This window comes from Halichondria panicea, chromosome 1, assembly GCF_963675165.1.
Source record: "Halichondria panicea chromosome 1, odHalPani1.1, whole genome shotgun sequence".
NCBI classification, from domain to species: domain Eukaryota; kingdom Metazoa; phylum Porifera; class Demospongiae; order Suberitida; family Halichondriidae; genus Halichondria; species Halichondria panicea.
In genome coordinates, this window is record NC_087377.1 from 7,973,985 (window position 1) to 7,989,314 (window position 15,330).

Sequence of the window (15,330 nt, forward strand, 5' to 3'; positions counted from 1 at the left end):
GTGTGTGTGTGACGGTCCGTGTGTCTGTCGCTCAGTTTGGCTTACCTGGTGATTTAGGCATCACAATTTGTACGTAGGGAAACTTGTAGCATTAAAACTAAGGCTTAAAATTTGGCAGATTTTGCAAAGAAGTCTTTGTTTCGCAGAAAAGGCGAGCTAAACCTAAGAAGCTTTTTGCGTACTTAGTACTAAACGCGGCTATTATTTGATAATTGGGGAGGTAGGCATGAAAGAACCTTCTGTGATGTGAGAGTGTTCAACCCACATGCTCGCTCAAACAGAAACACTAATCTCACCGCTTGCTATCGAAAACACGAAAGACTGAAGAAGAACGCCTACAAACAAAGAGTCAGGGAGGTAGAGCATGCCTTGTTCACACCCCTGGTTTTCTCGGCAACAGATGGACTCGGAACTGAGGCAATTACTTTTTATAAGCGCCTAGCCTGTCTCCTGGCTTCAAGAGAGATGATCCTTATAATAGAACCATATATCCTGGCTGAGATGTCGCCTCACCTTCTCCTTGTTGAGATCTCAATTCGCTGCATCAGGGGAGCACGCTCGCATCCGGGATGCTTCGTAAGATCTCCTGTAGACCTAATGTGGCATCATCGGCTGTAACTAACTGGAACCTCACAATTAGTGTGATCAATAAATTTATTTATAATTTATTTTTTGTACACGTTACTATTAAACTGCACTTGTGTTTATAATAGAAGGCACAAAATGCAGGGAATGACATTAGTAACAAAGTAGGCCTAAGCTTTATTCTTGCTTAAGTTGAATCTACAGTTGATATGTTGCTGACTGGAGCTCAGGAGCACTGTCCATTGAGGTAAGGAAGAGGTTTATAGAAGGGGCAAAGTGGCATTCCAAAGTATGTGAGCTCTATTGTAGTATCCCTTTGGTGGGAAAGACCTTATTTAGTACTGGGTCTGAATAATTATTTTTCTTGTGGATAGAGTCGCTCGTTTGGTCAATAGCAAATCCAATGGTAACGTTGGCTGTCTGGTTGCCAGCTTACCGTAGATTTCTGCGTTCAACAAGTTAGCTGCTGCATATAGATATCAACTTGTGTACCCCAGTAGAAAGATTCCCTTAATTTTTCTTAAATAGCTGGGCATTGTATGCAAGTAAAATCAAAGCCACTTGGCTTTAGGTTGGTAAGTAATATTTCTTTTTGTCTTAGTTAGCTGGTTTTGAAAAGCAGACTCTTTAAATAGTTTCCATTTTCTTGCGGTTGGTAGATTATGCTGGCATCATTTTGAGCATAATTGTATGAAGTGCTATTAGTGACTGGAGAGTGTACAGCGATTAATCCCGTATCACATCCAGTACAATATAATTGCATGTTGTCATTGACAGCGTGCAATTACCTGCCAAGTAATTGTACGCTGTCAATGACAACGGATTGTTTTCGAAAAATTCTCACGGCCGAAAATGTTATAAAAACTGGAGAGAACTTAACTATATTTGTATGGTTACTCGTGCAATAAGGGATTAATAGCACTCATAACAAGCACTGGCAAGGTTAATACACTCGGCTACATCTATAGTATAGCTTTACCATTGCTTGTTACTCGTGCTATTAATCCCGTATTGCACTCTTAGCCATAATATTAATTATATACTACTGCATGTCTATGTTCTAATTTATCGGACAGCAAAAAGTGGAAAGTGTCCAGGTATACTGAATTGGAACAGATCTAATATAGAGCACGTGAAGAAGTGTCCGATAAATTACGGTAATAGGCATGCACATTTTTGGGGTGAGAATTATGCTGCACTTTTAAACAATTATGACAGGTCAGTCGAGTCAGTAGTATAAACATCTGCAGGTACTGGCATGTTTGACCATACATTCTAATGTTGTGTGTCTGTCAACAGAAAAGGGGTATCATAAGTTGACCATAATTATTTTTCTTTTCCCAGAAAATCTTCGCCTGACTGTTACAAGTAGGGACCTGCAGAGTCTTATAACTGAAAGACTCTTATTACTGTACATTACTGTTCAATAATTGTCTTGTCTCAGGGTTTATTGTATTATTACCATCTTTCCTTGTTTGTCACTTATGACATTTGTTTTTTGAGCAGCAGTACGTTGCTTGCATGCGCACAACCGTTATATTAATTAATAGTTTATAGATACTGCGCATGCTTGTATGCTAATTGGTGCTGCTGTTTCGCTAATTAGTGATGATATAGTCTTGGACTTATAATATTAGCTATGTCATCAACTGCACCATAGTCTTAATAGCTAGTACTATAGTATAGGCCAATTCTCCTCAGGTTGTACTCTCCAACTCCGTGGTGAGGCATCCATAGCTAGCATGCAATAATAATTGTTTATAGTCCATAGGCTTAGCTATAGTTCTGAACGTGTATAACTTATAATCATGTGTAGGTAGTTATTGTATCACTTTAGTTTCCTAGTAAGGAGGACAAAGGTCGATCAGTATCACGTGGTCCTCATCAACTTCGGTGAACCATAGATACAGCGGTTTTCAGAGTTCTTGCATCTCCAATGTCTAGAGCGGAAGTCACTGGTCACGTGATATTCCCAAACATTTAAGGTTGGACAACATCGCGGGAGCACAAATATTGCTGAGTCAGGCAAGTTTTTTTACATGAGTTTTCAATATAAATTTTACAGACAAAGTTATTCGTTACTAGTTATTCAGAGAAGTCTGAAATAAGCGTGTAGCTTCTCAGTATTATATAAGAAACTGGTTGAAGTGACTGCCCCGGCCTGCCTACTCATTTTGTGTTGCTGCAAGCTGATGAGTCATATAGACAGTAGAATCTCTCTTAGCTCCAGACATCCAGTCCTGTGTTACTAATAGTAGCTCACAAAACTATTGGAAGTGCTTACAATCTCAAGGATAGCTTCAGCGGTGATGCCAAAGGCTTGCAAAGGCTATTTCCAAGGTTGATTTTCTCCCAAATCATGTATTGGAAAAAAATCGGTTTAGAATGAGGCTAGAACTTCAATCTTGTTACGTAACGGTTCACGTGACAGGTACTTCCGCTCTAGACATTGCAAATGCAAGAACTCTGAAAACCGCTGTATATGAACTTAGTCGATCCCAGACTCGCTTCGCTCCCTACAAATGAATTAGAGAAAGATCACATCATGATGAACAGAAATATACAGTTCACTAATTTTGTAAGCATTGTGTACGTGTGTCGTTAATGGCGTTGTCAATAAGTCATCTTGGCATATCTAGATGTCTACTAGCCGCTTTGGAGTAGACTAGATCTCAGAAAAGCAACATTTTTGCATAATCATTTATACAGGTGCTGTGTACATATATCATTGTTGTTGCTCAGATCGGCTCAAAGCTAAAAGGTGAGTGAGCCAGTGAGGCTATCTAGCTCTCTATACATGTCATTTATGTAGAAGCCTCATGTATTAATTAAAACGGTGATTCAAAATGTAGATCTACAACAGCCAGACAGCCATAATTATTTTTATTCCTTATCCAGTAGTTCTTTTCTGTCATCATTGTCTAAGTTACCCCCAAACTAGCCTCGATCCCAGGCCGAGTTTTCGCTTTTATAACGGTTAGGCGAACAACTAGGCCTGGTACTAGTTAGCCTCGAGACAAGGCCGATTAAAATACGGCCTGGTCTATATTTACCCATGCATGAACTGAGTCATTTTGGGTGACTTGTATACTTTAGTAAACCTTTGTAAAATTATACCGTAAACTAGTTTGTTTACTAGTTTCTTTCCGTATTAATTTTAACAAATACTTGTCTCCTGTGAAGCTGTGGCTTATGCTCTCTATTGCGTTGTCGAGAAGACTTGCTGGCTAGCTGTGGCCCTCTATGGTGTTGTCGAGAAGGCTTACACACTAGTCTGAAGCCAGAAGAAGCTCTCATTTGTAACAGAAACCAAGTTCAAAACATCACGACCATCCAGCCATCATAGAGGTAGATGAGAGCCTCTTCTGGTTTCAGACTAGTGTGCAAGCCTTCTCGACAACACCATAGAGGGCCACAGCTAGCTAGCTAGGCTATAAAGCTTCATATACATAGTAGATAGCACGTGGGCGTGTATGGACCACGCCTATGATTAATTACACATGCAATAGATACCAGGCCGTATTTTAATCGGCCTGGATTCGAGGCTAGGTACTAGTTGTCTGCGCATGCGTAAAATTTTCATTGTATGTGGTCGGCAAAAATATTTCATTAACCAATAATTGACCCTAGAAAATTCACAGAGTGAGTATACAAAAGATGCACATAGGGAGCTTCTTCACGAGGGGAGTTGCCGGTTGTGCTGCAGTATGATTATAGTGACCCAGGGCAACTTCAGGATGGTTGAATGCCTCATGTTTAGCAGGCTGCTGGACCTCTCTGATTCTAGGCCCCTATTCGTAACTCAGGTATCTTGTTTTAGAAACGTCTTGTTTTAGAAACGTAGATTCTCTTGATGCCTCTGAGCTACCACAAAACAACGCTCGAATGAGCAGATATACACTCCAGTCCTGTGAGTTAGGACAATATTAAAAAGAAACCAAAGACAAGAAGCTTCAGCTAAGAGCCATTCCAATAATGATAAACGGGATACTGACTGCTAGTACACGATAGTATATACACGAATATAAATGTCACAAAAGGGAACGAGAATATACTAATAGCCAGAATCTGGCTAATGACTGACGCATGCGCAGACAACTAGTACCAGGCCTAGTTGTTCGCCTAACCGTTATAAAAGCGAAAACTCGGCCTGGGATCGAGGCTACCCCCAAACATGCTCCAGTGAGAGGTTTGGCATAACTGAATTGATTTACTTGGGTTGACAATTAAACTGGGTTATAGGTAAGAGCTCAGATCTCGTCTAAAATAGGTGGTACGTTCTGTCACTGATATGCCACAAGCCTCCTCTGTCCATTTCACTCTTCACTTCCTCTCACTCTCTTCGTCTTCTTTATCACCTGCCATCTCTCATCATCACAGAATTTCACTTTAATTAACAAAATACGTTGATAGAATGCAGAGGGCTTTGTTCGGCTTACTAAAGTAAGCCAAATGATTCAGCTTATAAAAGCGTCCCCATAAATTATTGCCTCTCTTTCTTCCTTGCCTAAAAAAGTATTACAAGACAAGAATTTAAGGATTGTAGATTTTAACGTCTTGTGCACAAGCTGTCGGAAAAAGGTGGTTTTCGTGAGTAAATATTTCGTTTAGTCTCGTGGCTGCACTGTATTCCTACGTTCCGGCATAGATAAACGAATAGAAATTACCGGTTCCGGTAAGCCACGTCTACGTTAAATTCGTGGAGGTCAGCTTGCCCACGAAAATAACGAATATTTTATCCCACCAAAATATACGGTATGCAAGAATGTAATTAAAAACTGGATCACGTGATTGTGTCAGACAAAATCTCAGCAACGTTGAGCACTAGCACTGCACTGTGCTGCACTAGTATTAATGCATGTATGACCTACAGTAACAATAATGAACTTAATTGTCGTGAATAAATATACAATGATTCTTAGTTTTCTGAAATGGTGTCTATACAATTTTCACTGTAATGATGTTGTAATACGTACCTACAGTTCAGGCCGTCCCAGGACTGGTAGCACCTAGTGAGAGAACAACTGGACTGGGTTGTATACCAGACGGCAGGAATGTCAGCTATGAGTGCACTCTACGTGGCCTCGTGACTGAGTCAACAAATTGGCGGGGAAGTTTAATTGCAGCCTTCTGCTCTCGTCCAGATAACCTTCCATTGCAGCATTATCAGTTCAGTACACAGTTTCGCGAATGTGGTGATTTAAAAGGCATTAATGTCAATAAGACTGGAGAGTTGTATACTTCAAAAATTACCTTCAGAGCAACCACTTCTTTAGATGGAAAAAACATCAACTGTACTCTTGGGGGCGCATTGTTGATTGGATATGACAGAGTCAGAGTTGGAGGTTAGTGCATGTGAATGCAGTCCCAATCTCTCCAATATTAATGTTGTAATAATTTCTTTTAAAGCTCCACCTCCTCCTCTTAGTCTACTCTCCATCAAATTTCATCCGTCCTCAACCCTCACTGTCAATTGGAATACACCCTCTGAAACAAGCAATTTAAGGGGTTACTTGTTTCTTGTGACTGGAGAGGACTGTGGATGTGAGAGCATTAATGTCAGTGTTAGCACTACCAGTGTCTCGTGTTCTGGTTGGACGGCCAGAGGTCAAACCTGCTCGTTTGAAGTGAGGACTGTTTCTCGAGATTGTGGGTTCATCAGTGACCCTGTGAATGAAACTGCTTTACTAAAAGGTAAACAGCCTCCATATCAGCATCAGTTTTGTGCATACATGCATGCTGCATTAATTTTTGTAGTGCCACCTGCACCAACACAACTTTTGGTAACATTTAGTGTACTTCAATTTGAGGTGGAGTTCATGCAACCAGTAAGTATAAAGATGAGGAAATACTTTATTCAAATTATTTCCTGTTAAAAAACAGACCGTTCCTCTTCTTGGGTTCAGCCTCAACTCTACTGTAACCTACACTGTACAAGTGGTGATGGTTGGAACTAACTTCTCAAGGAATTTCACTGGTCTGACTTGTGATGAAACCAAATTATGTAATCTCAATCTCACATTCCATAATCTCACCAGTGATAGCTACAATGTCAGTGTGTTTGCCTCTAACATATTTGGCTCTGGACCTCCTACAGTATATGTTGGTAAGATAAAAGTTATAGAAAGTAATCCCTCCTACATGTGTATCTTTGCAATACTGTATACCATACACAGAATGTAATCCAGACGATCTTGGCAGTAATGCCACTTCTCTGAATGGACAAGGAATGGTCAATGTGTCTAACGGACTAATTCACTACAGTGGTGTGTCTCCTAGATCTGTTGCAATATTAAAATGCAATGATGGGTACAGAGCAAACTCCCTCCTCAACAGAACCTGCATGTTTGGTGGACAATGGAGTGAGGGGGCATTGGGGTGTGTTATGGTGGATGAAGGAACTATTTCAACTAGTAAGTTAGAATTGCCTTTCTTGTTACATATTCATTGTGCGATACTGATACATGTATATATCTCTTTCCAAATGCATGCCTATCGTGCATGGTGCTTTGAATATTAAAATACATACATTCTGCATAATTATTGGAGTTACAGTGACCGGTCTATTATTACAGTAGGCTAGGTGTTTATAATTATGCGTTTTAGAGTTGTAAGTTGAGAAACTTTCAACGTAACTTCGAAACCAGTATAAACTAATTAGCTACCATATCAAGTTTTTTTCTCAGAAATTCCTGATCCTGCCTGTCCTCTGTACTGTGCTGTTTTGGTTGGTGTTTTTGTGTTTGGAACCATGCTTGTGTTGATAATCGTTTGCATTGCAATTGTACTCTACATTCTGAAAAAGTATGGAAGAGAATGCTATGCTTCAATCAACACGTCTGAAAAGGTTCAACTTCAGGCCGTCAACCGAGAGTAAGTTGAAACGAGTGCCTTCATCGATCATTGATTTTATACTTAGGAGTCCAACCACGAATGAAACATCACTGTCCCCTGTTGATATGCAGCCATCAAAGATAAATGTACACAGGTGAGTATTACATGTACTCTATAATCAACTGTAGATTATCATGTTTTGTCTACAGGAGCGAGCCATCTAAATCTGCTCAAGTGGATACGTATGCAAACCCTGAAGACTTCATTAAAACACCACCACACATGCAGCCACAAAAGAACGAGAGGGCTGAGGATCAGGGGGAAGTTCCGAAATCCCTTAATGTAGCAATCACTGATGAATTGCCGGTGAGCCACAATTACTTTTCATGTCATGTACGTAACAATGGGTGGCAATTGTTTAAAGTTTGCTTGTTTTGACTGTATAGGGCTCGTAGTCTCATAGCTAATTAAGAACATACTTACATGTAGGTGTAGGTGTAGCAGTATTGTCGATAATGCTATAAGTGCATAAGCCTTGTACTGTTCACTTAGTTTTGTACACAGTGTATTGTGGATCAGTATAAACTTTACTGAGCTCGAGGAAATTGAGTCATATTGAAACCACATCTGATTTCATAGCCCAAACACACAACATTTATGTATAATTGAGTAAACTTACTTACATCTGTCACTTACAGTAAGAAAACAATGAGCATGCAAGCGTTTTATAAGCTTATATGGTCCGTACAGATATCATGTGATTTTCTGCACTTTGGCTTAATTCTTTGTTTCCCTGTATGATAGCGAATCTATCCATTGTTTTACTACATGTCAATTCACTTTCCTACGAATCACTGCAGTTGATTGTTGAGTTTCAAAACTACTAAGGATGTCGAGTGTCTACATAGATAGAGTATTAAAATACTACTAAGCTGCTTGTGACTGTGTCAATTTGACCCAATACAATTATTACTGCATTTATGGCATGGCAAGGGTGTATGAAGAGAAGAGGGCATGCAACAGATTGCGAGCAAAAACAAAAACTGCAAGTGGGCGGTGGAATTTACAATTATCTAAAAATAGATTTGTGTAAAGTACATGTGCAGATATAAGCAGTTTTTGCTCGCACATTGGACTAATAGTGAGTTGCATGCCCTCTTCTCTTCATACGCCCTTGATTATGGTGATCCGTGTAGTGTTGTACTGCATGTGCATTATTTGACTGAGTGAGTACTTTAATCACATAATTATGCACACACATGCTTTATGTACAGTGTGCTCAGTACGAGAGCATTGAAGTAGCCAGACCTGTTAAAGTAACTTCAACCCAGCCTTCGCAAGAAATGTACTCTGAAGTTTTTGATGCCTTGCCAAAAGGAAAATCCACAATAATTGTGAAGAAAGTATAACAGTCACAAATTAAACTTAATTTCCTTCCAGTTGTGCTTATTGCATTCATTAATTATAGCTCTATTTACTGTTTCATTTCACAGTATTGATTTAGAGTATCACTTAACAGTGTTTCATTTTCATCATTATTGTAATCTTCTGCAGACTCAACAAACTTGTTTAAGCCAAAAAAATGGATATTGTTGTAGTACTTGAGTAGTTTAATCCTGCATGTTGGGCGTTGTAACATAATATTTTAAACCTCCCATGTCATGTGTAAACAATAAACATCACCAACTTCCACCGAAGGCAGCAAAGGCATGGTGTTTGACCCATCTCTTCGCTACTTATAGCGTAATCTTATTGCTACATGACTGTGTCGGGTATATATCAATATTGATATTAGTTTGTTCCTGCATGGTAGTAAAAAGGTTCCTACCATGCAATATATCTATATGCTTCTGGAATCATGTGTATCATCCTGACTGGGAATGTTATGAACAAGATAAGTACATGTATGTCTATTAAATATAGTGCCTATTTTACATGTAAAAAGGTTTCAGGAATTGTAGAAACCTTTGAAGAAAGTAACGACATCTAAATTTCAATGTACGCTGATCCAGTTGAACGACACTGAAATTTCTCCACACGTGATCTACACTGATTACCGTAAGACTATAGACATGCAGTAGCCTAAATTAAGCTTTGTATATAATAGAGAAGAGAGTATCGAACATAGGCATACTGTGTATCAGATGTATGCGAAGATTAAAATGACTTCCTGTATCTGTCACAAGTTTGAAATTTGCACACTGACCAATCCAAACGTGGGTGATGTAATCTACTTTCTTCCTACGTTAGATACTCTCTTCTCTATTAACTCTTGACATTACCCATAATATGCATTTTGCAGGAGAAAGAAAGTCGAGCTCTCAGCTGTGAACATGCCGACAACCTCATACAAACTCCACCACACAAATATGAAGAGAGAGAGCATGTGAATGTCCATTGTTCAAACACAAGTGTGGTGAGTGTGCAAGGGTGTATAGCATAAATATTTTACTTGCCAATCCCATGTTTGTAATATGTAAACAAACAAACCTGACTTGAATCTGCCCTGTATGTGAAGCAGCATAAATTCCTTGTAGAGTATTTGTGTTGGTCTATATATGTGGAGTATTTGTGTTTGATCTATGTGCAGTTATGGGATTGGTGTTAACATGTGTGTACTTGTGTGTATATTCAGCACTCCTGGTTTAGCTAGTTCTCCTGCTTATAATTATACCTATAAACAGCTTGGACTTGCCCAAGTTGTCACAGCTAGTACCAAATATAGATGACTGCAGACTAATAGTGAGTTCACCACTAGAAGCACAAAACAAAATGTTACACTAGGTACCCATATGCATGTAGTAAAAAAATTAGCAGTGACTCTGTGTGCAACTCTTTTCATCTCCTTGAAGTAAAGCTATAAAAAACAGAAAATTAATTGTGACCTGTAGACTTGAGCTACTATGACACTTTAGTGGTGTGACTGTAGTGGTTGACTTAGAAATGATTTCTCTAACAAGATTTGGATTTCAAGTGAGGTAAACTAAAGTCTTTACCCAGTAGTACTCACACTGTGCAACCCTTACTTGACACAAAGTGTGTACAATGCTTTTGAAGTATTATAGGTTTCATCCTAGGCTACAACAAGGAGTACTCACACTACCACAGCACTAACCTCCCCCCCCCCCCTTGTGGTTAAGCATGTTGTATGCCTCATGGTTTTATGCCTTGAGGGTATAGCCCATGAAGGATACAATAAAGCTGACTGTGTGTGTCTGTGCGGCTGTGTGTCTGTGTGTCTGTTCCAGCTGTAAACTGCTCCACGGTTGCAATGCAATGAAAAAAACTAACAACAGCTCTATAGGTTTCTAGCCACGTTCTCTTGGATTTTGATTCGTGAAGCTTCTTTTTCGAGTTATGGCTAGTTTATTGTACACCCAACTTCAGCCAACTTATTCAGGAGCTTTATTCGTCATTGCCAAAATGGCTTAACAAAAAACTCACTGATATAATTATATGTATGTACGCTAGTGTTTGTTTGCGTTGGCCTGTAAAATCATCATGTGAGCTTCTATAATAATGTTATTGCTTCCTGGTCTAATGTTTGTGTTATTACTATTTTCCCTTTCATAGTATATTAATTGTATACTGACTCTCTAAGCATGGCACAATGGCCAATTAATATCTAGATCATTATTTTAATCAGCTAGGCCCTTGTTACCTGAGGCGCGCGTGGGCGGCGGGTATAGTAGCCGGTTGGTTTGTTTGTTTGTAATCAATGTGCAAGTCTGCTTACCTGGATGCCATAGCACTGCATTTATACAGCATGGATAGCCTTCACACAACAGTTTAAATAGTGTCAGATTTTGATGTTAAAGCCTCTTTTTCGAATAAAAGCGAGCAAAAACTAAACTTGCACTGTGGCCTTTATTCGAGGGCTTACTTGCAACTGCAGTGATCCCGTACCAGGAACAATGGAAAAGGGTCACTGAAGTAGAAAGCTAGAATTATATGTTTCCAGAAGGCTTTTTTGCTGACGCTGGATCCTAGCACCAGGAGGCCGAGTCATACTTCTAAGCTCGGTCTTTAATGTGATCCTAGTGCACAGTGCATGTCTCATGTACCATGCACTAAAACTCTGTTCTCAAAATAATGTTTCAGCATGCCTCCAGTCTTATTCCTCGACAGCTCAGTCATACATACTATGCACTGCATTGTATCACTCTTCTGGTTTCTTTATAATCATGTCACAAGCCCAGTCTATACTTTAGTGCTATAGTTAGATTTTTAATACTCGTCAAAGTTATGTTTGTCGCCAAGTAACTGTTTTGAACAACATATCAGTAGAGTTTTTGTTATTTCTAGTGTACTTTTAATTGGCCCGGGGTACATATAATTATACTATATCTAGAACCTACATTTCATTTTTAATGAAATATGCTTGCTACCTCACGTCGATACAACTAGCTTTTGTATATAGGTATTCGTATTCGTACCTTCGAAAAAATTATACCAGCTATATGATTTATATGATATTTGGACAGCTCAGGATAGTGACGTTGAACCTATATTGCGGTAGTTTAATTCATATGTATTTCTATACAATAGAAAAATACTATAAAAAAAATACTGGGGCTGGAAATGGGTCAACCCTACTTGAAACACACGTGATTGGAGAGGACTGTGAATGTGAGAGCACGCTGGCCAAACATACACAACAAATTATTTTTCATACTATGTATACGATTTTTTCAGGACCATAAAAACTATTCATGCACTGTTACATGTTGCCCTTTTGTTCAGCACATGTTCTAATGCATTATACTCACATGTATTATGTATTATTGTATTTGATCTTTACAGTTTCTGCAGGCAATGTAAAGGTCAATAATAATAGTAATTGAGGAAAGTGACATCTCTAAATTTTAATGGTTGAGATGTACGCAGATCCAATCAACCTATTGATGGGTAAGTTATCCAGTACATTAGGCGTTTGTTCTCACTTTATGTTCGTGTGTTACACTGACCATAAAAATTATGACTATAGCCAAAACACATAATTATAAAACAATTTGCAGGAAGGAATCCTCTAAGCGTCAAGTGGAAATGTATGCAGACTCGGATGACATCATACCAACTCCCCAGCTTCCGCCACGCAATTACGATGAAGGAGAGCATGTGAACGTGCTTGTTCAAGACACGAGTCAGGTGAGTAGCATGAGTATTTTGGCTAGCAATGCTGTTTATGCCATGTTTGAAGCTATAAAACACCAAATTTATTACATACATGAATGTCCGTATAATGTATACACACTGTGCGTACTCCCGTTGGCAAATTAGTCAATCTCCATGCATATCTTGTACATGTACATGCAGTATGTGTTCTTGTTAGTACCTTGTAGGGAATTCACTCTTTAAAAGCTCCTCAGAGTGCACAATTATGTTGAAAGCCTTCCTTGTTATTCTTAGGATGTTGTGTATATAAAATGTACTGTATAATCATATTGAGTGCTTTCGTAATTGCAGTGTTACAATAATATGTATTATCCTCCTAGAAATTGAATGTTTATGATGAACTGTACCATGTTGATAAACAGTCACAAGCAGGCACAATAGTTTCATTTTCCGAGGTACTATATATATAGGTATTACGTCTATAATTATTTTATACACTGTATTTTGCAAGTTGGCTTCAGTGCACAGTAAAATGGGCGTTGTCTGTGTACTACTGTAGTTACTATAGACACATGTTTACTGTGCACAATGCCAAGCAGGTTGCAAGGTACAGTACTGATGACTATACGTGAGTCACTTCCAGTTTCAGTACAAACTATGTTCTCAACGTATCTCTTTATTTGTCATGCCTAGTGCTTATGTAAACGTGCACTTGAAACTGGTGGCCTTGGCATAGAATACAGTGCATCTAGCTTAGAGAGTAGATTACCACAAATTTGTGAATAGCTGTACTTAAATGTAAATATCTTTCGATTGGAACATTTCTAAGAAATTGTGCTGATACCAATGTGTAGGTGAATGACCACTTTAACTTACCAGAGAACTTTTAAGGCTAAGCTATAAAATTTTCAGAAGATATTACTCTAACCAAAAGTGTACCTAAAAGCCAGTAAATCATGAATTATAGACACTGTGAACATATTTAAGACCCATCAAGGGATGGTCAGGATACCTAAACCATTGAACAATTATGTGATGAAGTCTAGGACCTTAGCTGTACAAGATACTGTTTTATTACTCTAACCGATTAGCCACTATAACAATTTGCTGTTGTTCTATTAATCACCACAAACCCACCACCTTATGTTTCCATGGAAACATTTTTGGGTAGTTGTAGCTTGGTCATTCACCTACACATTGGTATCAGCACAATTTCTTAGAAATGTTCCAATCGAAAGATATTTACATTTAAGTACAGCTACTCTCTAAGCTGGATGCACTGTATGTACTTGAGATCAACAGTTCCTCTCTACACAGGCAAGTGTATGGTTTTGTAAATACACTTGGTGTTTGACATGACACAGCTATATACGAGTTCTTTTATGCGATGATATACAGCACTCTTAACCTTTATTACTCTTTTGGACTCTTAATTGTGGGGCCTATAATAATTATTTATTTACGACACACAGGGTTTCTTTGCACAAAATATTGTCACATTAAGTGGGTATGTTTATAATAGTCATAATTCAAGGGCGTAGACAACTTCAGACAAGTAGGGGGCCTCTGAGGTTGACAAAGCGGTGACTTGATACATAAACTAATGGTAGGATTATTAAAGAAACTGTAGGGGTTTCAGCTACAAAGTCCCCTATAATTATTGCCTACGGCCTTGTATGTAACATGTAGTCATAGCCCATTATAGTGTACATAAGCGGCTTAGTAGCATATGGGATACCTAATGGATCTACGGTTTACTGTTAGTTTTTACTCTGTTGCAATCTGTGCATATTAGTTTTGTTAAGTGGAGCTTTAAAGCGGGAAATTTCGCGTTTTGAGTTCTAATATTTGCGTTTCAATGCCAGGAAACCACATCCACCAATAGCTTTGCATGTGAAATACCGGTGCGTGGGAGTTTATCCCAGTTTTTGTGCTCTGCCCTCGAAAAACGGGAAATTTTGGACCTCACAAAAATTTCCCGCTATAGTTTTACGGTATACTATTTATCACTAGCCCTATATATCGTTACGCCTTGGGGTGGATTTCGTTAGCATAATTGAATAAGTACATAATTTTATTATACTCTTCAGTGACTAATAATTAAGCCCATTTTTGGGGTGCATATAATTATATGCTTATTGAACGAGTAAACCATACTATTGATTTCTAATCGTGTATGACGAAGTTCTCTGCAATTTTCGGTCGCGGCCGTTATTTGAAAACAATACGTTGTCATTGACAGCATGCAATTACTTGACAGGTAATTGCATGCTGTCAATGACAATGTGCAATTACTGGACCGGATGTGATATGGGAATAATTGCTGTACACTCTCCTGTCACCTAATAGCAACATCATAATTATGATAAATGAATAATTATCTTTATTCGTGAAACAAGCTCATCCCCTCAATTCCTATACCATATCTGTACAAATCATGTACACCTGACACATACACGTATACCTACATACACCTACTTACACATGCATACATACATAATTATATAGAGTAAGCTTGTTGAAGAAGCAACTAAACCAGCTAATACCAGCCAGCTTCCTCAGGAACTTTATTCAGAGGTGTTTAACGCATTGCCAAAAGGGATGGCTCCTAAAGTTGTGAGGAATGGAACAAAAAACTAACTGATCATTAGTAACACTTATCTTTGCTCATAATAGTGTAGGTTATTAGCTTACACTAAATCATTTAATGCAGTTATTCATTGATTTTTTATTAATCCTTGTTTTTTTCGCCAAATAAGTATCATTTGAGGCATTTGCATCAAGCCATGATTTATT

General features: G+C 38.6%; 1 protein-coding gene and 1 long non-coding RNA gene across 2 annotated transcripts; both read left to right on the forward strand.

Annotated features, from left to right (window-relative positions):
- The first annotated feature begins 2,514 nt into the window (after positions 1 to 2,514).
- Positions 2,515 to 9,023, forward strand: LOC135340540 (uncharacterized). The gene is made up of 11 exons (XM_064536896.1): positions 2,515 to 3,163; positions 3,295 to 3,346; positions 5,568 to 5,930; positions 5,995 to 6,279; positions 6,343 to 6,413; positions 6,469 to 6,691; positions 6,762 to 6,998; positions 7,272 to 7,458; positions 7,505 to 7,573; positions 7,629 to 7,785; positions 8,694 to 9,023. Exons 1-11 carry the CDS (start codon positions 3,068 to 3,070, stop codon positions 8,826 to 8,828), a joined length of 1,875 nt encoding a protein of 624 aa, XP_064392966.1. The 5' UTR covers positions 2,515 to 3,067; the 3' UTR covers positions 8,829 to 9,023.
- Positions 9,024 to 9,675: 652 nt separating this feature from the next.
- On the forward strand, positions 9,676 to 15,330 carry LOC135340549 (uncharacterized). The gene is made up of 4 exons (XR_010396398.1): positions 9,676 to 9,835; positions 12,223 to 12,327; positions 12,438 to 12,567; positions 15,043 to 15,330. It is a non-coding gene; the product is annotated as an uncharacterized LOC135340549 (long non-coding RNA).

Coding starts and splice junctions, on each gene's coding strand:
- LOC135340540 (XM_064536896.1), top strand. CDS start 3,068: ATGAACTTAGTCGATCCCAGACTCGCTTCGCTCCCTACAAATGAATTA. Junction 6,414..6,468: donor AGGTGGAGTTCATGCAACCA/GTAAGTATAAAG, acceptor GTTAAAAAACAG/ACCGTTCCTCTTCTTGGGTT. Junction 7,574..7,628: donor TCAAAGATAAATGTACACAG/GTGAGTATTACA, acceptor TTTTGTCTACAG/GAGCGAGCCATCTAAATCTG.